At 41.9% G+C, this 26236-nt stretch overlaps 1 protein-coding gene across 2 annotated transcripts in view; it reads right to left on the minus strand.

Moving 5' to 3' along the window:
• SOS1 (SOS Ras/Rac guanine nucleotide exchange factor 1) overlaps positions 1 to 25703 on the minus strand; it is a 54087-nt gene extending 28384 nt beyond the window's left edge. The window contains exons 1-8 of one of the 2 annotated variants that reach the window (XM_067292853.1): positions 25617 to 25703; positions 16367 to 16492; positions 11443 to 11574; positions 10717 to 10881; positions 6916 to 7125; positions 6276 to 6419; positions 2683 to 2793; positions 2477 to 2575 (exon numbers count right to left, since the gene is read on the minus strand). In XM_067292853.1, the coding sequence (XP_067148954.1) occupies positions 2477 to 2575; positions 2683 to 2793; positions 6276 to 6419; positions 6916 to 7125; positions 10717 to 10881; positions 11443 to 11574; positions 16367 to 16492; positions 25617 to 25703 (1074 nt within the window). Of the gene's footprint in view, positions 1 to 2476; positions 2576 to 2682; positions 2794 to 6275; positions 6420 to 6915; positions 7126 to 10716; positions 10882 to 11442; positions 11575 to 16366; positions 16493 to 16926; positions 16943 to 25616 lie in introns of those variants that run through there. The other variant, XM_067292854.1, reaches the window with a different exon arrangement.
• Positions 25704 to 26236: the final 533 nt, after the last annotated feature.

Consider the following 26236-nt stretch of genomic DNA (forward strand, 5'->3'; position numbering starts at 1 on the left):
ATTTACAGTATCTGCAAATCTGCACAAAAAGCATGGTCCCATACAAAACTGCTATTTTATATGGTTAGTTTCTTGTTTAAAAATTTGAGGACTTTTCAGCTGCTCAAAGGAAAACAAAGCCCTTAGTCATATGCTAATTTTCCTACAAAGTTAAAGCAAGAAACTTCAGCTAAAAATAGAATATGTATTTGTGTGCTGCTGGTGCCCTGCCAAACTTCAGGAGGGCTTTAGTTTCTAAATATGATAACCATCAGCGGATAGAAATTTACTTTTTTTGTAGTCTGCATAGTTAGAAGGTAACTTTCTGAGATGTACTTTAAACAGATAACTTCAAAGCATGCAGAATTACACAACATAGCTCAAAGAAAAATGCTAACCCCTTTATCCTTAAACATCTCTCTTCTTGAAGAGAAATAACATGTTTTTTCATTACATACAACACTGTGCCAGCACTTTATTTCCTCATACCCAGAGATCCATTTTTGTAGCACTTTAACTCAATTACGGGGATATATGCCTACAATCACTACGTCAGGGGTCTTAGCATGTAAGAATTTAATAAAGTCGTGCATCAGTGAAATTGGTCGGATTCTAAAACTAAAGAATGCAGCAATTTAATCCGGACATTTGTAATATTACCAGACTAGAATCTGAAGATCCCAGATGTAAGAAAGAAAATGAGATCTGCCAGCAGAGGCTATTTGCGGGAGGTATTCACACGCTGCGTGTGCACACGTGTACGAGCTGGTAAATGATTACTGCCACAACAGCTACTGTCTCCCTTCACGTGCACCTATTAGCCACCACTGCCTACTCTGGGCATCACATCTGTCAGACCGCAGAAAAGAGCGTCTCCCTAGAATGGCGGGTGGAAAACACAGTGGGGGGACAACCTGGAAAGTTATCAGATGTAGCACAAAACCCAAGACAACAATATCAGATTACATGGGGGCAGGGGAAAGGGGAGGGTGGAGAATTAAAGGGAAGAGACAAGAATTTTACATGAAGCATGGGGCAGGAGCCGGGAAAAGATGAATAACCTTCTGGAGCTGGGCTTAGCTTAGACTCCAGTTGGCCCTACAAAAGGCACAGGTGAGCTGCTGCCTACCTTTTAAAGCACATATGCCCCCTTTCCCCTGCTAAGATACCCAACGGCAAGAAGCAGCATGGGATCCTTATGATTTAGTCAATGTTAATCTTTATGCTTTGCCTATCAAGTACCATGTTCAGGTGGAAGCTATGTAAAACCACTAGGTACCACATTTTGAGACTGTATGGTAAAAGCGTGGGCAGAGGAATCTTATGGCTGTGCAGGTCTTTATGATACAAAATGCAGACAAGCTGTCTCACACCTCTCCCCCAGCAGAGAGCCAAGAAAGGAGCAGTATGTAAAAGGTACCTGAAAAGCCAGAACAAACCCAAGAGCTACACACACAGATTGAGCATAAGTTTCAAAATTCAAAAAAAGCATGTGACACAGAAGAGCAACATCCTAAAACTGTACTTGCAGACCCAACTCAGTGTAAATGGCGTTAAGACTATAGAGACTTAGAGTAGACAGACTCAAAGATGACCCAGCTACTGGCTCATCTCAGGACAGCCAAATAAGCATCCAAGAAGGAAACACAGCCAGACTTCTTCAAATAAGCAGAGATTTTTTTTAAACTTCTCATCTTAATTCCCCCATGTAATTATGTTTGAAACACTGCAACCCTTAAGAGTTTCCATTAAGTCAAAGTGAAGATTCTGCTTGAAAGTTTTCCTCAAATGCTCTGCTCCTGAAAAATTATTATTCAATGCTGTTTGATAAATCCAACAAAAACATTCTGTAGCTATTTGCTTTGCATGTGTATGTCACACAATCTTTACTGCTACCCGATTGATATGAGCTCCTATTACAAAAAGCCCAAGAATTGTACACATCAACCAAGCCTTTCCTCTGAAGGAAGGATATCACCTGCCTACCCACCATAGGATGTGTGCTGCATGAAGGAGAACATGAAAGGTTCTACCAAAAGAAAACGAAGTCCAAAGGGGAAATCTTACTTTGCTTGTAAATTTACAAAGTAACAGCTTGAGAAATACTTAACACATTTTCTGTGAAACTGCTATTTTGCCCATAATCTTTTACCACTGTTCAACCGGCCTTGCAATCATTCTAAAAATGTGTGTACCTAGATCTCCCAGATTTCCTTTTTTAATTAATAGTTATAGTAACTTGATCATTCAACACAAAAAGCATCAGCTGCTGTACAACTTGCATAAAAAAAAAGCCAACATTCAGTTAGTTATAGAAAGCACAAGAGCATATAAAACTGCTATGATGAAATGTTGGTTATTATTCAGATTCTAATTAAAAGTTTTACATCTAACTGAGCACACGAAGCTCTATTATCTAAAACACAGTATGATTAAAAAAAAATAAACCCCCCACATAGCATGACCAACAACATTTAGAGGGACAGAGTGTTCTTACTTTTAGCAGTTCAAAATAATGAAGACAGTGGTAAACAGGGGCAAGGAGCAGCCGGGGTAGAACATATTGAACAGCTTCTTTAAAGCCTTCACCTATCGACTAGAAACAAAATAAATTTCAATCTTATAACAATAAATGTACTGAGGCAACAATACAATGTGATTAAAAAAATTATGTGGTTTGCTTAAAAAAAAAAAAAAAATTACCTGTAAATAAAACGCTGCTCCTGGCTTTGATAATTGACTTAGAAAATGATCATGAAAACCAGGTCGCAAAATATCTTGTGCATATGATTCATATGGATCAAATGCTAGCTCCTAAGAAGAAATATAGCAAATTTTTACAAAAGTGATTTAGTATCTAGACCGCATATTTCTTAAGGAAAATACATATACTACATAGGAAAGACTTTTCTACCTAGTTATTGTGAAACAAATATAGAGGAGAATGAATACTGCGAAGACTTATGTGCACAGATTCATAGAATAATTTAGGTCAGAGATCTCTGGAGGTCAGCTGGTCCAATCCCCTCTTCAACGCATGGCCAACTTCAAAGTCAGGTCCAACGTCAAAGCTGGCTGAGGTTGCTCAGGGCCTTGTCCAGCTGCGTTCTGAGTACCTCCAAGGATGGAGTCGCCACAACCTCTCTGGGCAGACTGCAATATGTTCAACTACTCTTTGTAGAATTTTTTCCAGAGTATCTCATCAGGATTCCCCTTGTTACATCTTGTGTGCTCTCTTGCCCTACCACTGTGAGCCTCCATGAAGAATCTGACTCTATTCTACAACCTCCCTTTAGGTAACCTAAGCAATAAGACCTCTTCCTCAGACTTCTCTTTCTGAGACTGAATAAATCCAGCTCTCTCAGACCCTCCTTGAACATCATGTGCTTCAGCTCCTTAATCCTGACCGTGGCCCTCTAACGGACTTTCTCCATTATGTATAGGCATATCTTGTACTGGAAAGATCAAAACTGGACACGGTACTCCAGAGGTGGTCTCAAGCGCTATGCAGAAAGAATCCCTCAACCTGCTGGCTACACACTTCCTAATCCATCCTAGTAGGCAGTTAGCCTCCCCTGCTGCAAGGGCGCACTGCCAATTCCTGAAGAACCCCAGGCCCTGTTGTGCAGCACTGCTCCCCATCCAGCTGGGCAGACCATTGTGCAGGGTCACTCCCAGTTTCAGAACTTCACATTTGCCATTATTCATCTCCATGAGGTTCTTGTCAGCCCATTTCTCTAGCCTGTTTTCAGGTCCCCCGAAAAGCAGACCTGCCCTCCAGTGTCACCATCTGCCAACTGGATGAGGTGCATTCTCTGCCTTCTCCCATGTCACTAATACAGGTGTTAAACAGCACCAGCCCCAATACCAAACCCTGAGGAATGCCAATAACAATTAGCCACTAGATGGACTTTGTATCGCTGAGCGCAGTCCTTCAAGCCTGGCAGTCCAGCAAATTCCCTGCCTACTTTATAGTTCAGCTAGCTAGGCCACATCTCACCAAGCTGATTATAAGGATACTACGGGAGACTGTGCTGAAGGCCTTGATTAAATCCAGACAAATGATACCCACTGCTCCTCCCCCCGTCCGTGGAGCCAGTGGTCTCCTCTTAAAAGGCAGTCAGGTTGGTCAGGTACAGTTTGCCCTTGGTAAGTCTGTGCAGGCAGTTCCCAATCACCTTCTAGGCCTTCATATGCCTGGACAAGAATTTCAGAAGGATTTGCTCCATAATCTTCCCAGGGACTGCAGTGAGGATGACCACCTTGTAGGTTCCAGGATCCTCCTCAGTGGATTTTTTGAAAACAGGCATAACGCTTGTACTTTCTGTGATTGGGGACCTCCACAGATCACCACAAAGTTTCAAGGATGCTAGAGAGTGGCCTTACAATGACATTAGCCAGATGCCTCAGCATCCTGTTTGCCCCATAGACTTGCATATATCCAGGTTACATAAATAGTCCCTAACTTTACCTCTCTCCCCCAAACTTTGCTACTAGGATAAAAAACTGGGAGGCCTAAAAGCAGATCTTGCCAGTAAAGACTGGGCAAAGGAGACAGTACTGCAGCCCATTTCATGTCCTCTGTCAAAAGGTCTCCCAGACTACTGAGCAAGATACCCACATTTTCTTTGGTCTTCCTTTTTATGCTTTTTTTTTTTTTTTTTTTTTTTTTTTTTTACCTATACAAGGCCTTCTTGTTCCCCTTCACTTTCCTCACCAAGTTTAACTCTAGCTGAGTTGTAGTCCTCCTAAGACTATTTCCACCCACCTAGACAATGTTTTTACATTCCTCCTGGGAAGCCCACATTTCCTTTTTGTGTTTGGCTGAACAGGAAACTCCAATATGAGCTCAGCCTGGCCTTTTGTTACACCTGCCCTTTTTTTTTTTTAAACTTTTTTTTATTATTTTTATTTTTAGGGTCTGGAAATACATTTTCCTTGTGCTTTGAACAAGCTGTTCTTGAAGGTCAACCAGCTCTCCTAAGCTCCTTCAACCCTCAAGGCAGCTTCCCATGTGATTCTGTCTACAAATCCCCTGAACACAGGAATTGCTCTCCCAAAGCCTAGTGTCTTTAGTCTGCTACTTGTCTCCTGCACTTCTCTCAGCACCTTATACTCTGCTACCTCGAGGTTACTGCAGCCAAGCATGCCATTAGGTATGACAGTCCCATCATTTCTTCCTTATTCATGAGAAAGGTATCGAGTGGAGCACCTTCCCTAGCTGGCCCATTAGCATCTGCTGCAAAAAGCTGTCCCCAGTGCCCTCCAGAAATCTCCTGGATTACTTGAGCCCTAGTAAGTTGTCCTCCCAGCAGATGTGAAGATGGTTATTCTCTCAAGAGAAACAGGGTCTGTAATCAGACTACTTCTACTTGTTTAAAGAAGGCATCATCTGCTTCCTCTTCTTGATTAGGCAGCCTGCAGCAGAAGCCCCACCATGACATCCCCTTTGGTAGCCTCCCCCTCTGATCTTGATCTGTAAGTGTTCAACAGGCCCATTATCCATTTCATGACAGCTCTGTATATTTGAGCTGCCCCTTTGCAAAGTCTCCCGACCTCATCTTCCCTACCCATCCTTCCTAAATGCTTGTATTCATTCACACAACCCTCTATCGCGCAACCTTTCCTGCCACATCACTGTAATTCCAGTGACATCAGAGCTCTGCAACTGTGCACAGTGTTCCAGATCCTCCTGTCGGTACGCAAACACACGCAGCCTGGAAAACAGACACTTCAGATGAGCCCTCAGTCATCCAGCTTTCTCAAGGGCAGAGTGCGACAGCCTCTCTTGTCATGCTTTCCTTTATGCACATCCCCTTCTCTTTCCGTTTCCTCAATTATCTGTGAGCTTTGGTCTCCATCCCCTAACGAGCCTAGTTTAAAAATCCTCCTCATCAAGTTAGCAAGCCTGCTAGCAAAAAAGCCCTTGCTCAACTTGGTCTCCCTAAAGCAGTCCTGACCTACAGCTGATTTATAGGATACTTCCATTCCTGTCCAAATCTAGACACAAGTGTTAGACTACTCTGTGTGTGTGTGTGTGTGTGTGTGTGTGTGTGTGCGTGCTCTCCCCAGAACTAAACACGAAACAGACCTACAAAAGCTGAGGTCTAAAGACTGTAAGGTCAAAGTAGTCTCAAAAATGGGACAGTCTATTCATGATGTTGGGGGGAGGGGGGGAAGCGTTGAAGAAAAGATCTCAACCTAAACAAAGGCAGCTAGAACAGAGATACTTTTAGCATCTAAGTGCAGGTCAGTAAAATGCACACAAATAGCAAAAAGCACAATTATTTTCTTACCTCAGCCATGTCTTCAAAACAGCTGCCTACTAACGGGTGAGGACTACCTTCATCTGTCATTTCAACAGTGTCTTCTATATGGCCCAATAATTTCACACTAAGTTCATGAATATCTGATATACGACTAAATATATTTTCTACATCCTGTGAAAAGCAATAGAAACAGAAAAAAAATCAGCAGAGAAACAGATACTAAAATTTTAAGAGAAAACATATGTGCAAAGCTACTCTGCTACAATACAAATGTTAAACAGTATTGCAATTAGAATAAGATTTTTTAAAATCTATTTTAGACACATCTAAATATATTTCAGACGCATCTACAATATATATATATAAATAATAAATTAAAAAAATTACACTGCAAATTGGCATAAAGAGTTATGATTCAAAAATGGCAAAGAACAACATTGACAAGCCTTAAAATACATGCCTGCAAGCGAACAGAACAAGCTGGGTGGTTTCTTCTACGAAGAAATTAGTATTTCTCAAGTGTTCCTTTGCGATTTCCATTTCAGAACTCAAGAACAGTGCTTTCTCTACTATGGATATGTTAAACTGGACAATAGTTAAGTCCTAGAAAAGTTCATCTAGACTTACAGTACATTATAGCAGGTTACAATTTTTACATAATACTTACGTGAGATGAAAATAATTTGGAGTTGGAGGCATATGGCTCTCTAAAAACTCTGATAATGAGGTTTAGTTCCCTTATATATTGTCGAACTTCTGCCATAAATGACTTCACTAGGTCATAATAGGTTTGCTCCCCTGAGGTGGAGGGTTCCTCATCAGATAAAGTTAGTGCACTTAAATCTTCTACATCTTGATGGAACATATCCATCAACACCTAGGTAACAGGGAGGGAGAAAGCCAGAGAGTGAAAATATCATCTTTTCAAAATCTACGAGTAAGTTACTGGAGAAGGAAATCTATTACTGCCATAAAATTAGACTGATCAGCAAGAGGAGATTTATGCATATCATTCTGCAATTGGTTGAGCATTACAAAAGCAACATTCACTGCTATGATTTTGCAAGTCACAGAACTATTATTTGCAGAGACAATTTCTGAAGAATCCCCAGTCATTTAGACCAATTCAGACATCTCTCCAAGAACGTGGTCCTAAAATCAATTGATCATTCTAAGAAATAAGAGTTCTTCAAAGTATACCAAGATAGCATTTAGCCATATTTTTTGTTATTCTGTATTTGCTGTGCAGAATCTACATTTCTGGAGAGATTATGTTTTCTGATGTCAAAAAGTATGTGTATTTGGCTTTTCACCTTTAGCTTTAACAGGAAGTCATACATGATTTTCCTCAGAACGCTTCAGTCAGCAATGTCTGCTGGGACTGCCCACACACTGTACATGCCCTGGTCTGTCCTTAATGGCCCCTAAGTCCTCTTGTTAAAACAGAGCCTCAAAGAAGGGCTCCAGTTTCGGAAAAGAGAGTGGCTGGGTTGTAGAACTACAGAGACAAAAGGACTTCTAAAAATTGACTACCAAAAGTTCTAATTCACTCATTTGCCCAAGCAAGGCTTACTAAACACAAACAATTAGTAATTACTTCTCAAAAGAAAGGTTTTCTAAGCAGACTACTGAATACTTCTTCCAAACATGGCATCTGAGCCAGGAATTACTAATGACTTAGCAAGTGGCTAATGGAAATTATACTTGAGGTTGCTGTCTATGAAAGACAAAAAAACAGCTTAAAGGTAAACTAGAGATGTTGACTGCAAATTAGTAAAGTGCATTCTAACTTCAAGTGTCTTTAGAAAAAAAGAAAGCCTAAATAGAGTCCACACACTTAATCTACAACAATGTAGAAAACGTTAAGAACAAGCCAGCAAAATACGCAGTTTATTACACAAGATAACTTTGTCCTGGGAGAGACAGATGGGACAGTATTTAAAAGTCTGGTGCTCAGAGCTACACCCCCCTCCAGAAGTCATGAAGTATATCAAACAATAAATAAGAACCTCAAAATAAATTAGAACTTTTACATGCTGTCTTCCTTATGAAGAGATGGAGGTGAAGCCATGACAACCTATAGCTGTATGCTCCAGGGATGGAGATGACTGCTGTCAATCACCAAGATGACAGAGGTGTGGCAAACTGGACGATCAAAGGACGATCAAATGCTCCTTTGAGAGCCACATGAAGAAAGGTTGACGCATTAAACATGAACTAGAGCTTTCAAAATGGTAGAAAACAGAGTGGAAGAGTCAAGTGTTCTGCAAAATAGATATCAAACTGGAGTTCAAGAATTAAACTTCTGAATAAACAACATGATATTTAGCCTGGTATATGCAGAAGTCTTTCTTTAAATCAAGACGTTATGTTACATTCACTTACCCAGAAGACATCAATAAAGCAAGATGTTGGGTACCCACATCAGACAAATGAAGTATTCTGCACAGAACATCTGGCAATTTAGAAGTACTAGAGATGGTCTGGTAGGTTCATCAGACCTGATTATTGGAAGAAACACGCGTACCTGGAGCACTCATTCTTCACCCAGGTCTTTTCCTAACACTCCCCAATAATGTACAGGTCTAGTGGGGAGGGAAATGGGCACGCAGCAGGTTCTTCCTCCTAATGAGTCAGAGGTCCCTGCTACACACCCTGGTCTTAAACATCTCTGAAAGCAGAACAATGGACATTTTGCATCAAGACTGACTTCTGGAAGACATACTCTAAGAACAGAAGATGAATCATCTTTTAAAGCCAGTGAATTTACATGGAATTCAGATTATAGGCAGAATCCTAACTAATTCTGGAAAGTGGGATATTACAGGCTCACCGCTGTGGGCAATAAGATGGACTAATACAGGTATTCAAGGAGGCGCCAGTGTTTGTAATTATTTCATGGACGCAGTCCTAGGGCATACTTGAGCTAGAAGATTCCAGGCTGTATTCATAAGGCACATCCAGCTCCTATGAAATCCACAGAAACTAATCAAAATAAACATATCCCAGATATATGTTTTAGTCTGTCCTCCATTCAGAGGAATGGACAGATAGTGGAAGAAAAATAGTTTGCATTGCAATAAAGTTTTTTTTTCTTTTTTTTCTTCAGACAAGGCAAAATTTTTCAGAGGAAAGGATGGTAAAAAAGTGCAAAAGCGCTTGAGAAAAAACAGGCATATGAGGCCATGTAAACTGCTTTGGTGGTTTTGTTTCAGGAAATAAAAAACAAAGTATTTTGGGGGTAGGAACCTAATATAAACTTGCTCTTTCCTTCAGAGCCTTTCGAAATTCTCTTCTGTGTATGTATTAAGAGTTCCTCCAATATAAGAGTGCCTCTTGTAATGGAAGTTCCTAAATCAACCTCATCATGGTTCTTCTGCTAACTGCTTTTCCCTAGCTTCACCTAGGATGGAAAGAACCGTGCTGCATCAGCATTGTCCCTGTTATCATGACAAACATTCAAAGGCTTTCCTCCAACAACTCAGGAAGGTACAAGAGTGACCACGACAACTGCCCTGACTGAGAAATACTTTACACTTCAAGATCTCAGAAGATACCTTTCTTCACCCTCTATTAAGATGAAGAAAGCGAGACTGAGCAGGGGAAGCAAGGATGAACAAGACACTCACTGAAACACAGAGACAAGTCCAGCTAAAGACACTGATTAAGACAGACCAAGATCAAGCACTGAAAAGAGGTGGTAAGCCTCAAAATCCCTAGACTTCAGCAAGATTAGAGACTCTGAATTCTCCTCCCTTAAGGGGTGTGTGTGTGTGTGTGTGTGTGTGTGTGTGTGTGTGTGTGTGTCTTCCATCATTTCAAAAAACAAAGCTTGAAGTAAAATTTGAGATGCTGATGAGGTGGCCATAGAAGCTGGAGTGCACAGACACCTGAAAGACAGCCAAGGGAGCTTGCCCTAGCCCTGCTGGATCACTGGGGAAAGGCAACTCCTGTCTAAAACTAGTGACTCCTCTTTGAAGCTACAGGAAAGACTACTTGCAAATGAAAATATGGACCCCTAAGGAGGATTAGGCTGACATGCCTTTTTTTTTTTTTTTTTAAACAAGCAAGACAGCTTTATTTATTTTGGGAAGAGGCCTATGCTTAAGCTTAGCTTTCTTTTTTCAAGCTATGAAATAAGTCTCCACTATCACAACTTAGGAATGTTAAATTTTGAAGTTAATGTTGCTTCCCAGCAATTTTTAAAGCATTCACATGCTGCTGGGATTAGGGAAGTAAAGACTTCAAAAAGACGACACACTGAACTACTAACCAGCATAAAGAACAACTCTGTAAACTCAATTAGCTTTTTGATAGCTTTGCTATATTACTGAAACCATATTTTAGTGCAATAAGTTATTCTTTTAAGTGTGCAACATTCCATGTATACAATAAGGAATAAACACTATCCTCTCAAGACTTAATTAAGCCTTTCTTTCTGTTAACGTGAGAAATGAGTTATGCTTACCTTATCAGCACACATTGCCACTTTAATATCTTGTTTTGTAATCTCATAATGCCTTATATTCCGCACATAGTTCCCAACCAATTTTAAGATGTCTGCAGAAATGTATTCTAATACTGCCACTATGTAAACAGATACTTGGTGGTCAATTTTGTAGCCTAGAACTTCCTGAAAGGGAAAAACAAGTGTTCCACTGTTAGTCAGTTGATCAAATATATACCATAGGATACAATTAAAAATCAGAAGTTTAAGACCCTACTCAATAAACATTCACCACATATCTACAGTGTATTCCAGTAATGCAAGTACAGTAGTCTGTAGGCCTAGAGGGGAAACAGTATCACCACAGATGCTAGTCTGCTATTAAATGTGGAGGTGACAACAGACAAGAATTCTCCCCAAAAGCCTCTCTTTAAAATGAGTTAATTCTCTGTTGGATAAACAAAGCTAAGCACTCATTTGCTACAAATGTGACTGTTCTTTTTTCATTTGTGTAACCCCAAGAAAACAATCAAGAAGTTTCTGGAAATAAAGTCCTAAATGTTTAAATGAAAAAATACATACAATTCACTAAACTGGAAACACTGAAAATGAAATTATGTAACATGAAAATACAGATAGCTTTCTTATTCCTTTTTATTTGCATTTCAGACAGCATACACACATTACATGAAACAAAGGTGATTACTTTTAGTTACACTGTGAAGGCAAAGTTATATGACTACTTACCTTTAATAAAGGATGAATTTTTTCTACTGGGAGAGATAACGGATTTCTTCGTTTCCTCTTCTCAATAGCAGACTGGGCATCAGCTATTGCCCATTTATCAATAGGGTGGGGAAAACTTTTTTGAACACGATCCTTAAAGAGAAGACAGTACTAAAGGGTAAGTGCATAATCTGAATGAGTTCAGCTATATTACTACATTAAGAAGGTGCTTTCCATTACTTAACAAAAGAATGTTTGATGTTAATATTTCAACTATAAAAGCTTACATATCTGTGAATTCAATAGTTTGAGTATCAGAATATCATTAACACAGAAAAATCTAGTGTTCAAAATATGAGAAATGCCAGAATTAAGCTCCCCTTGCAGGTGCAATTTGTTCCCTTTGTGAACATGCCTGATAATTCAGCATTTAAGTACATGACTGCATGTTATCATAGCACTTCATTCCATGTATAGAGTGGATACCGGTCACTGAATGAGATGCTATGCATTTTCTGCTTTACCTTCACTGATCAGCATGTGGTCCATATTGTGTATTACTCACACAGAAACCACTCTGAAGACAGCAATGAACATGTTCACAAACAATGTCCAACAACATCCATATTTTTCAAAAACTAGTTTTACAGACTACAGTTGGACCAAATATGCCCAGACTGTAGTTGGACCAAATGATTTCCCTCACAGTTTATTCCTTCCAGCAGACAGGGAGCCTGAACACACACCACTCTCCTATGCTTTGAATGGCTTCCCTGCTGGGACTTGCACGCAGGTCTCTGCAGGTTCAAAAACTGGTTTTGGTAGCCCTGGAGTCCAACTAAAGATGCCAGTAATCCAATTTCTTGGATAACTTCACTTTTTTCTTCTTCAGACCACAGCTCCCACTGTCTGTTTCGGTTGCGAGTGCTCACTTATGAAAATACAACCCCAATTTGAGCAACAATGAAATGAGGAAGATGAAATTAATGCCCACTTAGGAAGAACTCCTACAAGGCAAGGTATGCAAACAAAACCTCTTTTACAAAAACTGAGCTCTGTAAAGGTGGCACCCAACTTTCCAAAGTACAGCGTTCCCCCCCCTCCCCCCATCTGCACTTCAAGGAAAGGAGAGGTCCTACAGACAAGTCTCACTCACTATCCAATACTGATTCATTCCCCTAGCATAGTCTAATCTGCTGACTGAACAACGAAGGTGTCCTGGGGGGAAAATAAATGCATATGACCATATAATTAAAGACAGCATCATCATGCATAAACACAAAGGGGGTAAATTGAGGTTGCTTGATCACCTTTAATTCTTGCATTTCTCATCCTAAGGGCTTGACTTCACAACCATAGGCTCTTAATATAACACCATGTTTAATGCTGTGCTCAACAATGCTAACAAAAAAAACTTGCACAGACTCTTTCAAACACCTCTGTCACCTGAGCTAACACCAGAAATAATTGTTGCAGTACAGGCCAGCCACTAGAGGGGACACTGAAACACCATTACAGGGGTTAGCAATTAAGAGAGAAGAGAAAGGAAGGAATTCACGAATCCTGAGTTAAAGGACAGCTATTTCTTGGCTTTCCAGCCTCACTGTAATCACAAGCCTTTGTCCACAGCCTCTTAGCTCCTCAGCCCCCTGCACTTCTCTGGCAGGGAGCTGTCAGCACCGCTTTCTTCAGACCTTAAGGAAGTTGCATCTTGTTTTGTTACCTAACCTGGCACAGCCACAGCCCCCAGCTACTGGAAAAGCAGCACGCACACTGCAGATGCAGTCTGTACAGGCATACCTCGTTTTATTGCGCTTCGCTTCACTGCGCTTCACAGTTACTGCTTTTTTTTTTTTTTTTTTTTTTTCAAATTGAAGGCTTGTGGCAACCCTGTGTCAAGCAAGTCTATTGGCACCATTTTTCTAACAGCATGTGCTCACTTTGCGCCTCTGTGTCACATTTGGGTAATTCCTGCAATATTTCAAACTTTTTTATTATGATATCTGTTATGGTGATCTGTGATCTTTGATGTTATTACTGCAATTGTTTTGGGGCACCATGAACTGCGCCCACATAAGATGGCGAGCTTAATTGATAAATGTTGTGTGTGTCCCAACTGCTCCACTGACTGGCCATTCCCCCATCTGCCTCCCTCTCCTTGGGCCTCCCTAGTCTGTGTCTCCCTGAGACACAACAATCTTGAAATTAGGGCAATTAATAACCCTACAATGGTCTCTAAGCGTTCAAGTGAAAGGAAGAGTCTCACGTCTCTTCCTTGAAATCAAAAGCTAGAAATGATGAAGCTTAGTGAGGAAGGCACGTCGAAAGCCGAGAGAGGCCGAAAGCTCGGCCTCTTGCCCCAAACAGTTCCCCAAGTTGTAAGGGAAAGGAAAAGGTCTTGAAGGAAAGTCAGAGTGCTACTCCAGTGAACACACAAATGATAAGAAAGTGAAACAGCCTTATTGCTAATATGGAGAAAGTTGTAGTGGCCTGGATAGAAGATCAAACCAGCCACAGCATTCCCTTAAGCCAAAGCCGAATCCAGAGCAAGGCCCGAACTCTCTTCAATTCTATGAAGGCTGAGAGAGGTGAGGAAGCTGCAGAAGAGAAGTCTGAAGCTAGCAGAGGTTGGTTCATGAGGTTTAAGGAAAGAAGTCATCTCCATACCATAAAAGCGCAAGGTGAAGCAGCAAGTGCTGATGTAGAAGCTGCAGCAAGTTATCCAGAAGATCTAGCTAAGAGAATTGATGAAGGTGGCTACACTAAACAACAGATGTTCAGTGTTCAAGACAAAACAGCCTTATGTTGGAAGAAGATGCCCTCTAGGACTTTCATAGCTAGAAAGGAGAAGTCAATGCCTGGCTCCAAAGCTTCAAAGAACAGGCTGACTCTCTTGTTAGGGGCTAATACAGCTGGTGACTTTAAGTTGAAGGCAAGGCTCATTTACCATTCCCAAAATCCTAGGGCCCTTAAGAATTACGCTAAATCTACTCTGCCTGTGCTCTGTAAATGGAACAACAAAGCCTGGATGACAGCACATCTGTTTACAACATGCTTTACTGAATATTTTAAGCCCACTGTTGAGACCTACTGCTCAGTAATATTTTGAAAGGAATCTCTTTCTGCTCATTGACAATGCACCTGGTCACCCAAGAGCTTGATGGAGATGTACAGTGAGACTAATGTTGTTTTCATGCCTGCTAACACAACATCCATTCTGCAGCCCATGGATCAAGGAGTAATTTCAACTTTCAAGTTGTCTTATTATTTAAGAAACACATTTCGTAAGGCTATAGCTGCCATAGATAGCGATTCCTCTGATGGCTCCGGGCAAAGTAAATTAAAAACCTTCTGGAAAGGATTCTAGATGCCATTAAGAACATTCATGATTCACGGGAGGAGGTCAAAATATCAACATTCACAGGAGTTTGGAAGAAGTTGATTCCAACCCTCATGGATGACTTTGAGGGGTTCAAGACTTCCGTGGAGGAAGTAACTGCAGATGTGGTGGAAACAGCAAGAGAACCAGAATTAGAAGCGGAGCCTGAAGACGTGACTGACTTGCTGCAATCTCGTGATAAAACTTTAACGGATGAGGAGTTGCTTCTTATGGATGAGCAAAGAAAGTGTTTTCTCGAGATGGAATCTACTCCCGGGAAAGATGCTGTGAACATTGTTGGAATGACAACAAAGGATTTAGAGTATGACATAAACCTAGTTGATAAAGCAGCAGCAGGGTTTGAGAGGACCGACTCCAGTTTTGAAAGAAGTTCTATTGTGGGTAAAATGCTATCAAACAGCATCACATGCTACAGAGAAATCCTTCGTGAAAGGAAGAGTCAATCGATGCGGCAAACTTCATTGCTGTCTTATTTTAAGAAATTGCCACAGCCACCCCAACCTTCAGCAACCACCACCCTAATCAGTCAGCAGCCATCAACACTGAGGCAAGACCCTCCATCAGCAAAGAGATTACAACTCACTGAAGGCTCAGATGATGGTTAGCATTTTTTAGCTATAAAGTATTCTTTTAAAGTATGTACTTTTTTTTTTAGACATAATGCTATCGCACATTTAATAGACTACAGTCTAGTTTAAACATAACTTTCATATGCACTGGGAAACCAAAAAATTCATGTGACTTGCTTTATTGCAATATTTGCTTTATTGCAGTGGTCTGGAACCAAACCCGCAATATCTCTGAGGTATGCCTGTAACTGGGCAGACATCTTCCATAGGTGGTGAAGCACAAGGGCCACCAAGATGTTCATGAGCTTATAGCTTATAACTTAGCTAAGCTATAAGATCATAGCTAAATTAAAAAGTCTAAAATTATAGCTATAAACTTATAGCTTAGGCTGCTTCTCAGATGGAAATAAAATGTATACCCCTCCTCTCAAATTTCAGGCTTCTCCGAGCAATGCAGTTTGTAGATCTTCAAAAAAATAATTCTAAGAGGTTTCAATGTAGAGGAAAAGTCTTCCTTAACTCATTCTGAGAAAGTGACTGCACTATTTTTGTTCAAATTGCTGGGGGGAGGGGGGGGCATAAGTAAGGAGAGAAATCAGCCTAAATCATCATGCTGAGAAAGCAGCATAAAGTTTCAGACTAAGCAGCTATAGTTTGAATGCAATACAAGTGCAAAAAGGTCTTTTGAAAGAAACCAGTCAGCTTTACCCACAGACATTACACAAAGACAGTTTTACTGTGTATTGAACAACAAATTCAATTGATATGAAAAAAAGCTATTAGGTAACTCAGACCAAAACAGGTTTTATGCTGAAGGCTCTAACTGATACATAAAGATACATGATTACTGTTTTTCTTTCTTATACTGTGTATTCAATTTTACATTTTGCAATGATTAATATATTAGACTTTTCATACAATAGTTCAAATTAAGCTGTAAGACACAGATCAGACTTGTAATAAACATTCACTATACCTCTACATCCAGAAAACTTCTTGGCTGGGCTTGACACAACATATTTAACAACTGGAGAATTAACTCCTCGACATACTGTAAAGCATCTTCAGTAGAGGAAAGTTTAGGATGGACTTGCACCTGAACCTGTATGAAATAGAATTCAAGCTTTGAATTTCACTCTTCCCCAAACCACATGCTCTTACTTCCAGAGAAGCTGACAAAAAAAAAAAGATCAAAACACAGTTTAAAAAAACCCAACCAGAATTGTGTGCACTGCAGCTCTGCTAAGACACACCAGACAGATTTAAGTGAAACATTAATTTACACTTCGTAGAAATATAAACCTCAAAAGTTAAATGCACTCAAATTGCTGTTAGTAACATTTAATGTCAAGAAAACAACTAATTAATAACAGCGCTTAGCAGGGTAATTAGGAAAACTGTTTAAAAAACACTGCATACATTTGTCTTTTCCCTAGCTCTTACACCATTTTTTGTACAATCAGCTTTAAGTAGGGGTTCTCTCTCTTTTCCAGCTCATTGTATGCCACTCACGCTATCATAACATGAATACGGAACTTATTCAAAGGTAGAGCACTACGGAAACAGGGATTGTTCCTTCAAATCTCAGCAGTATTTTGCCTTCAAATGATTTAACCCATCATCAATTAGCTCCCACTAGTAAGTTTGGTTTAGAAGTGTCCGAAGTCTGCTTCTGCACTCCTCCTCCTTTAAAAAAAAAAAAAAAAAAAAAAAAAAAAAAAAAAAAGGGAAGCCAGCCTCTAGAATAGAAAACACTTTAAAAAACACACAACACTGTACTGGCATTAAGTGGCAGTTCAGACTCTTTGAAAGTTTGGTCCCCACGATAGATGAAGTTTACATATATGTCATAACTGTCTGTAAATTCCCACTGGCGTAAATCTATTGAGGCACAATCCTTCTTGCTTCTCCCAAAGGGTCAGGTTACCAATTCGTTTTTCTAGATAGTTATTTAACTTCAGAAACAAGTCTGCAGCACGGCTTTTCTTTGCACTCTCATAGTTAACAAATAGGGCAGTTTTAACCAGTTTAAATTTCAGGCATGCAAAGCACAACGCTTCAGAGCTTAAACTGACAGGTAGTTTAACCTCAGTCCTAAACAGCAATAGCAAATATTATGCCAGAGCAAGCTGACTGCTAACTTTCGCAACAGATATTTCAAGTCCCAATTTCATCATTTTACCATTCCACAGCACCCAACTCTAAATGCCTCCAGTTCACCCAGTCACTAACAAAAGAACTTAACCACCTTAAATCAAAACCCAACAATCTGTCTCATCCAAATATTAAACCCGTGCCTATATTCAAATATTGCTGCCATAATTATTTAATTTCACAGCTGAGTTTTCATTCCTATTTGCAGTTATAGCGTGAATTATATCTGTTATGAAGTTCAAATGCACAGCAGCCTCAACTAGAAATCCACTTGCCTGCTAGGGCGCTCATTAGTTTGGAAACTTCATGTCTGGGCATAGTCCTGGTGTTCATATAACTGCTGTTAAGATTTAAATATGCTAGATCATGGGTTTAGCTACTTGCAGATTGTGTACCCATACACAGCGGGTCTTAAAGAACATCTCCAAAATTTATTGCTCTAACTTAAAAGCACTCGACCAAAAACAGAACAGGAGAACTCTCCTCCAGCTGACTAGCTAAAGCAAGCATTTTGACTGTGCCGTTCATTTCATTTTTGCCAAGAAATTCACCGTGCATAGCTACAGAGCGTGCTTTTGGAGGTACCCGAGTAGCAGCATGCCCAGCAGTCCCAAGCATTATTTATAATGCAAACACTGATGCCTGAAATACTGCGCTGTCTTGGAGCATCTAAACACCACCAGAAATTACAGACTTGCACAAATGTTCTCTCAAAGATCAGAGCTGATATGAGCTGCCTGGAAGATGCTGTCTGTCTTTTTCCCTTTTTTTCAAGCAGAGCTGAACAAATTAACATTACACTGACCCTACAATATACTCTAGCATTTTGTATTTCGAAAAGCGTTGAATTACTTAGCTAATCAGACAGTAAGAATACAGAACATGGTAAACCAGGGTGATGAAGAATGGCTGTTTTCTCCTTTGCTTGGAAAACAGATTCTAGACTTAAATAGTCTCATCATACGCTTTCAGTCTGTAATACAGATTCTATATGAATAAGAACAAACAAGAGAATCGCGTCAGGCTGTGACCCGAAACATTATGCACAGTCAGCCAAAACAGAGTCAACAAAGATAACCTGCTTCTGGTTCAGAAGATAAAAGTTCCCAACGTGTCTCCTAAGCGTTTATGTTTGGGGGTAATTACATCCCTCTTCTCAAAGGCCATCATCTTCTGGCACTAGCAAGCTCTGCTCAAGCAGAATATCCACCTCATCAGAGAAAAACATCAGCAGGTACCATTTGCCTACTAACGCAGCTTGTCTATGTTAAGTAGGTAGTAAATAAGTTGCAATGCTACTCAAGTGAGGTATAGTATCATTTAGGTTTCAAAGTCATACAACAGAAAGCAAGAAAACTACTAGACTAACGAGCAAAATTACAGGATAGCGCGGTATACAATTATCACAGAACCATGTAATTTTAGTATCTGAGCTACCATAGTACCTAAAGGCTCAGATTGAGATTGAAACAGTGAATTTTAGAGTACTCAAAGCAAGTCCCAAGCAGTTAATCTAAGACGTGATGCAACACTGGATAAGATGCAAGATTTAGTAAGAGAAGACAAGAAATGAGAACATCTGTTAGCATACACTGTCACATGACCAGTTACAAAAAAGAAGATCAAATTACTGGGGGTTTCCATCTTTTTCATAAAGTCAACTCAGATTTTAAATTAAAAAAACTGGGCCACCCTGCTTTATCACCCTTGAAAGGAGGGAGCATGGCTTGAATCCCACCAGATCATTCACAATCCCGTGTTAGGAATCCACACGATAAAAAACAGACTAACAACTTCTGAAGTGTGGTGATGTTTAGATAAGATACTTATCTAAACATTTAACCTCTCCCTTAAATAATGACAGAACCCATCCCTTCCCTCCTACACACGCACACCAAAATGTCTATCTTACGATAAGAAAAAACTTCTGAAAGAACAGCTTAAGATCTTTTACAGAAACTTCAGTGCATCAAAATACCCCACCAAATTCTAATGGGCATATACAATTTAGATCCACTAGAAATCCTTGTCGCCACTGCTCCAGTTGTCACTCAACTTACCTGACTGCTTTTTTTGAATGTTCAATCCTCTCAATCTTTTCATAATTTTCAAAAGGGAGAGACCTGGGATCTTTTTTAATTAAAAGATAAGCAGAGCAAGCATTTCTTGAACAGCTTTCCACTCTCTGCTCAAGAACAAGAGCAGAGACACGCAGTGTCTGGCTAAAAAAGAAAACTTGTAGTACTTTAGGAAAATCCTATGGTATGACCACTGAGGGCTTTTTTTATTTGACAAGAGCAAACAATTTCTCTCAGGAACAGCAACAGCTTAAAAATTAGGTAACGAGCTTTCTGACAAGCTGTCAGAAAAAGTCCATGAAGCCCAATTAGAAAGTTTAATGAACAATACAAAGATAAAAATATCATATTTACCATCTTATTTTATAACTCTTTAGCAACTTATTTTACATAGACCTTTCTCAAACCACGCCCTTCAAACTTTACATCATAAACTACAATATATATGCATCCACAAGCCTCATGGGAAGCAGCAGGCATCTAAACCAAATCCAACAACAGGGTTCAGTTGAAAGAATGCAGATTAGACAGATTCAGCTTACACAGAGGTTTAGTCTCTGACCGGTCCAGCAGAACAATTCCTAGGTTGGTCACACAATAATTCAAAATAGAGTCTAGACTGATATACAGTAATTTATTCTGTGCTTAAGAGAGATTTGACAACAGGTAAGAAAGGAAGACTCGCACAGTAAATTTAACAATCTGATTGATATGAAACCAAACTTTCACAGCAACAACTTCAAGTTACCTCTTCTTCAGAGTCACCTTGTCTCCAAGAAAAAAGGCCTCCTTTATGCTGAGCATGAAGCTACAAATACAAGCTCAACGCTCCCCAGTCATCATTAACAGTCAATGCAATCAGGCTTGCAGTTCTCAGTTTTTGTTCTGCTAAATACAGAACATACAAAAAAACCCCTACGTACTAGAAGACTGTGCAGAGACAACCACAGAATTGTGTCCCAGCAGGAACAGTAGAAGCTCTAACAGCTTCCAAAAGGTGCAAAACAGAAGGAAATCATTCTAGAGTTAGTTACATAATGGAGTACCGAAATGAAAATGAAGCATCTAATGTTAGGAAGAGATCATCTTTTCCATATCTGGGCAAGACTACCCATCTATTGGGATTCTGGCAAAAAGTAGAAGTATGAATCAAATAATGATGTATGCTAAAGAACAATTCTACTTCACTACTGAGCACAGGTACCACTGTTCTTGGTGGCCGCTGAAGTGCTTGTAAGAAAGTGTCTACAGGAAACAAACAAAAAAACAACAAAAAAAGAAAAGTCACGCTAAAGAAAAGATAAAGATTGTAAAAGGAAAGAAAGACATAGCTGCCTACTGGGATGCTGAATATTATCCTGCCACCAGAGGGGGGAAAAAGGTTTAAAAGAAAACTATGGTTTTCATTACATTATCTCAAGTTGGAAAGAAGCCTGGCCTCTAACACCCCTCCCAAGTCACAGACCAAGGTACCTTCCAAAAGGATTTCAGACAGGGCAAGATTTTACTGATTACAAGTATTTTCCTAAGCCTTCAAAATACTAAGTACAGAGAGGTAGCAAAAACAGGCCTTTGCGGCTAGTTTGTCCAACAGATTTTTAATAGCACGGCAGAATTTTTTTTCCAGGAATTTTCTTCAATTAGTTTGAAAGTCTTCACTAATGTTATAGCCCTTATTTTTACTCAACATGTCTTTTGTAACCTTTCTTCAATGACTACAGTACTACTGACAAATAACTGCTTGTTACTTAAGCACTCCAAGAAGAAATATTTTACAGAAAGTTTGCGTGCGTTTTTTTATCATTTTTTGCTAGAATTCTGATGATACATGGCAATCCTGTCTTGTGTTATTACCTAATGTTTTGTTACCTTGACCAGTTAAAAATTCAGTAAATTAAATGAAATACAGATGTCTTAGATCCATACTTCAGAATCTTGCAGCCTCAATGAATTTCTTCTGATTTTAGCTAACATCTCTCTTACATCAAGGCAGCAGCACTACACAGCAGCAGTCAGCAAATGAAAGTAGTTACAGTAAGACTTGAACTGTAGGAGTGTTTTAACTTTATTCTCCATAGCCATCAGAAGTACAGAGAAGCCAAAGCCACCAGAAACTAAGGATGCCCTATATCTGCAGTAAAGCAGCGCTCAGAACACCTATTGCCATTTTGAGTAACAAGCAGCAATTGGAGTGTCATTAATTTGAAGAATCAGCTAATTAAAAGAGGTAGAAATATTTCAGTCAGCCATGGCTTCCTGAGTATTCTGAAGTCACTTAAGACACTTCTCTTGTCTCTTTTGCTCCATGAAAGGTACAGAAGACTGACTGCATAATATACAGAGTATCTGGAAGCACGCTTTTGCCTTAACTGAAGAAACAAATCCCCCTTAAGCTGTCAATCAACTTCCATCCAATCGTTTTGACCACAATAAACTCTGAGAGCACCCCTTACACACCTAGCCTTGTTAATTGCTCAGCTACTTCAAAACAGTGGAATATTTGCGTGGTAAGAAAGTCCTTCTATCTCTCTCAGTTGTTAAGTTGCTTAAGATACCAATCCGTAACATATCAGGGAAGAAGCAAGTCATAGGTGTGCAGAGAAACTCCTACTGCATAAATGAAAGTTATACAAGCAAGATGAAGCCACAAGGGAAGATGTTTAGGAAAAACTATCCAAAAAAATTCTGGTCAGAAGAAAGTGCATGTATAAAATCACTAGTAAAGGAACACCAAGGTTGGAAGAGGCATTGATTTGCAGACATTCCTTTTGAGTCTGTTCTCCAAGGTGTATTAAAAGTCACATATCTCCATCTCCAGCCACTCAAGAGCTCTGTTGTTTTGTACATCTTGAATCCTCTGTCTTCAGCACCAGCATCTCACCTTCTGTCCTTCTCCGCAATTACAATTTCAAACAACAGGTGTTATTCTTACTTCCTTTTCTTGTACCTCATCATCAAGATTACTGTCTTTCGCCAGCCACTAAGGGATCTCTTTAACACTCTTTTTTTGTTGCTTCAAAATAACAGTGACCAGGCAGAGAAACATCTCAGAGTACACATCATTTTCTTCCTAATTGAGTACACTGGAGTCTATCTTGACAGCATCTGAAGGAGAATTGGAAGAAAAGGGATTACATTATGATCTGAAGGGTACAAATGCTGCTTTTTGTGAATGCAGCTGTTTCATGCAAAGACAGTGCATTACAGAGTCTATTGTTAAGGTCCATATCTAATGAAAGACAAGGCATACTTTCCTAAGAGTTCATTGATGTAGGAAGAGATTTATTCTTACTACATATTCTGTTTTTTGTTGTTTGAAAAAAAACTTGGAATCAGAACTCCTCCTTGGGAAAAATACACATTTGCACTGGTTTAACAACGCCTAGCTTTCAAGCAATTGTTTCTGGGGCTGTAATTTGGACTCCATACTACAAGCCAACTCAAAGTTACAAAAGGGTAATGGCAGTTTAATGATTCAGTCCACGTGTGGTAGCTCTCCCTGGTGGCTGGGAACACTCCATCCTGGTATACATACTTTAGCAACATTAAATAAAAAAAAATGCTACTCTCCTAATCAAAGATATCTCTTCAATACAGGCCTTTCCAAATCATCAAGTCTCATTTCCAACACAGGAAAACATCACAATCCCGTCTGTAGATCTAACTGGCTTTAAGGGAGAGTTCAGTAAGCTGCTTGCTGTCACTACCTGAGACTGAGCATCAGAATCTGGCCAGCTAACTGGAAGTCATAAGGAAAAAGCCCTCTTCTAGTAACCATGGGATGCACATGAGCATCAAGTAATCTGACTCTGACTGAGACAGCTTACTCTGGCAACTTAGCAGAGAAAGCTGCAGGGCACTATATTTCCCTCCAGGCCAGTTCTGCCCTTTGACCCTGCTGGCATATGCTGCCACATTCTCTATTTTACCAGCTGCACAGGCTGGCCTCTAGCTATAGGCTTGGCCTACAGCACAGCAAAGGGTCAACGTCTCAAGCCCACTGACCGCAAAGCTGCAGTATCATCTCTGTTTTCTGAACAATTCAACGATAAAGAAGATGATCAAAACTGCAACATGCTTACTTTGACTGTTTTACCTGCCAGTTACGTTCATTACTTTAGGGGGCCCATCAGGATTAAACACCCTAGCCGCAACCATGTGTACCTATACAAGTTAGTAAAATACTCTATTTGGCTTTTCCATTAGCTTTAATGTTTTCATTTGCCATTTAAGTTTCCTGTAACTAGAGTATCCAGCTGTTCAGTAAAGTAGATGGCAATATGGACAGATGCTTCATTTCTACATTTACAGGGACAGGAATAGTAAGCAAAGAGGACTACGATTCTGGAGCACACTGGACTATAGCCTGAGAGAAGATAAGAAACAGGTGGTGATCTCATGAAGAACTGAGGTTAGAAGAGTTAACATCTGCCATACTTTTGCAAGTTTGAGTGGAGAAAAGTCTTCAACAGTAACTCCACTTCACTCTGCCTCCCCTCACCACCACCCCTCTGCACACAACAAGAAATAGAGCATAACACAATGAAACCAAGACCACATACCTTGCTTGGCCAGTTTGTCATCCTTCATAACTCATCATCGTTGGCCTTCTCTGTTGACTTCCAACTCCAGAATTCCTTGTCTCTTTTTCCCCAAAGTATTCATCCAGCTCCTTCAGCGAGGATCTTTAATCCAGGGTAGCTCTGTGAATGGCTTGTCCACTGGGATGAAATCTAGTGCTTCAAATGTAGCAAGTAATTCCAACGTCTCAACTCATATTTGCCTTTGGATCCTTGCTCTTTTCCTCCAGTACTTAGCACGGAGCTTCGTTCCAAACTTGACAAACCTTTGCTACACCAGCGAGTAACCCACCCATCAAAGAAACAAGCTCTCCTGGGTTCAGACCTTGGTAGCTCTGGGTTCCAACCAAGCTTCAGCTGGCTGGCTGTCCAGGTGCTTAAAAGCACCATAAGAAGCAGGGTTAGCCTGGGTCATACGGTTAGCCCAAAAGTTTATTTTCAAAAAAGTGACTAATGATCAAGGATAAGACATTAACAGCATGCACTACAGATGAGACAAGAAAGACGACTTCCAAGAACTGGATGAAACCACACAGTGCTGGAGATCTCAAAGAGCATGCCCAGAAAAACATAGGCAACGCACTGCAAGAGGAAATTAGGAAGAAATACTGAACGGGTACAACTGCAACACCCAAGACTTCCAATCTGTGCTGGGGAACCCAGCAGTTCAGCTAGCCCCAGGCGCAAGTCTTCGGCGCAAAAGTTGCAGTTAGTTGCTATAACCAAGCGGACTTGCAAAATGCGGCTGCGTATGACTAAAAAGCATTGACAGAGTCCTGTGATCTGAAGCCGGTTCAAGTAAGAGTGTCTGAAGCCTCCGGTTAATCTCAAGTCTTCCACTTTCTGCGCTCTGACTACAGGAGCGGAAAAGCAGCCCCGGCGATTTTTTCCCCTCCTCCAGATAAACTCCTTCCACGCCGCAGACCCCAGCTGCCCCCTCCCGAGGCAGCAAGGCGCCCTGCTTCGCCCCGATGGAGCCTCCTCAGCGAGGAGCCCTTACACCGAGACAGGCTTAACTAAGAGCCATTAAACCTGAACACTAATTAACCCAAAGCCTCTCAGCAGCGGCGGCTCAGGAAGACGATTCCTGCCCCCCCCCCCCCCCCGCCCCGACGTGTCACTCGGGAGCTCGGCGGGAGCGCGGCCCGCCGGCTCCCCGCGACGGGCGGCGAGGCGCCCGGCCCCACCGCGGCCCGCCCGGCCCCGGCGGCGCTCGGCGGGCACCGGCCGGCGCGGAGCCGCCGCTTCCGGAGCGCGGAAAGCGCCGGGAGCGGCGACCGGCGCCGCGAGGCGGCTCGGCGGCTCGGCGGCTCCGCGGGCCCGGCCGCCGAGGCGCCGCGCCCGGGGCGGGCTCGCCGCGGCGCTCCCAGGCCCGGCGCTCCCAGGCCCGGCGCGGCCCCCCGCCCCCGCTCACCTTCTTCAGGGCGGGCACCAGGAGCCCCCGCCACTTGGGCGCGTTCTCCTCGCTGAAGAACTCGTAGCCGAGCGGCGGCGCCTGCATGGCGGCGGCGGCGGCGGCGGCCCCCGGCGGCGCGGCCGCGGGCCCCTCAGAGCGAGGCGCGGCGGCCCCCTGCTGCCGCCGCCGCCGCCGCCGCCGGCAGGCCCCCAGCGGCGGGGGGGGGAGGCGGCTGCTGCATTCCCCTCCCCCCGGCTCTCGGCGGTCGCCCCCGCGGAGGGCGGCGCGGTGGCGCGGCGCGGCCGGCGGGCCGCGAGGGGCGGGGTCGGCCGCGGGGAGCGCCGCCGCCGCCGCTCAGCGCTCCGCGCGCCCCTTCCTCGCCCGCACGGCTGGCGGCCAGGGCGCAGGCGCGGCGGCGGCGCCCCGCCCCGCGCGGCGCCGCCCGCGCATGCGCCGCGGCGACGCGTGGTCGGGCCCTCCCCCACACCGCCTCCCCCTCCCCCGCGCCGCCTCGCGAGGCGGGCGCCGCCCTGCGCGCGCCCCCTGCGGGCGGGGAGCCGTTAACGGCCGCACAGGCCGCGCGGCGACCCCCGGCGGCGGCGCGGGCCGTACCGGGCTCAAACGTTGGGATTAAACGC

Source organism: Apteryx mantelli, chromosome 3 (genome assembly GCF_036417845.1).
Source record: "Apteryx mantelli isolate bAptMan1 chromosome 3, bAptMan1.hap1, whole genome shotgun sequence".
Taxonomy (NCBI): domain Eukaryota; kingdom Metazoa; phylum Chordata; class Aves; order Apterygiformes; family Apterygidae; genus Apteryx; species Apteryx mantelli.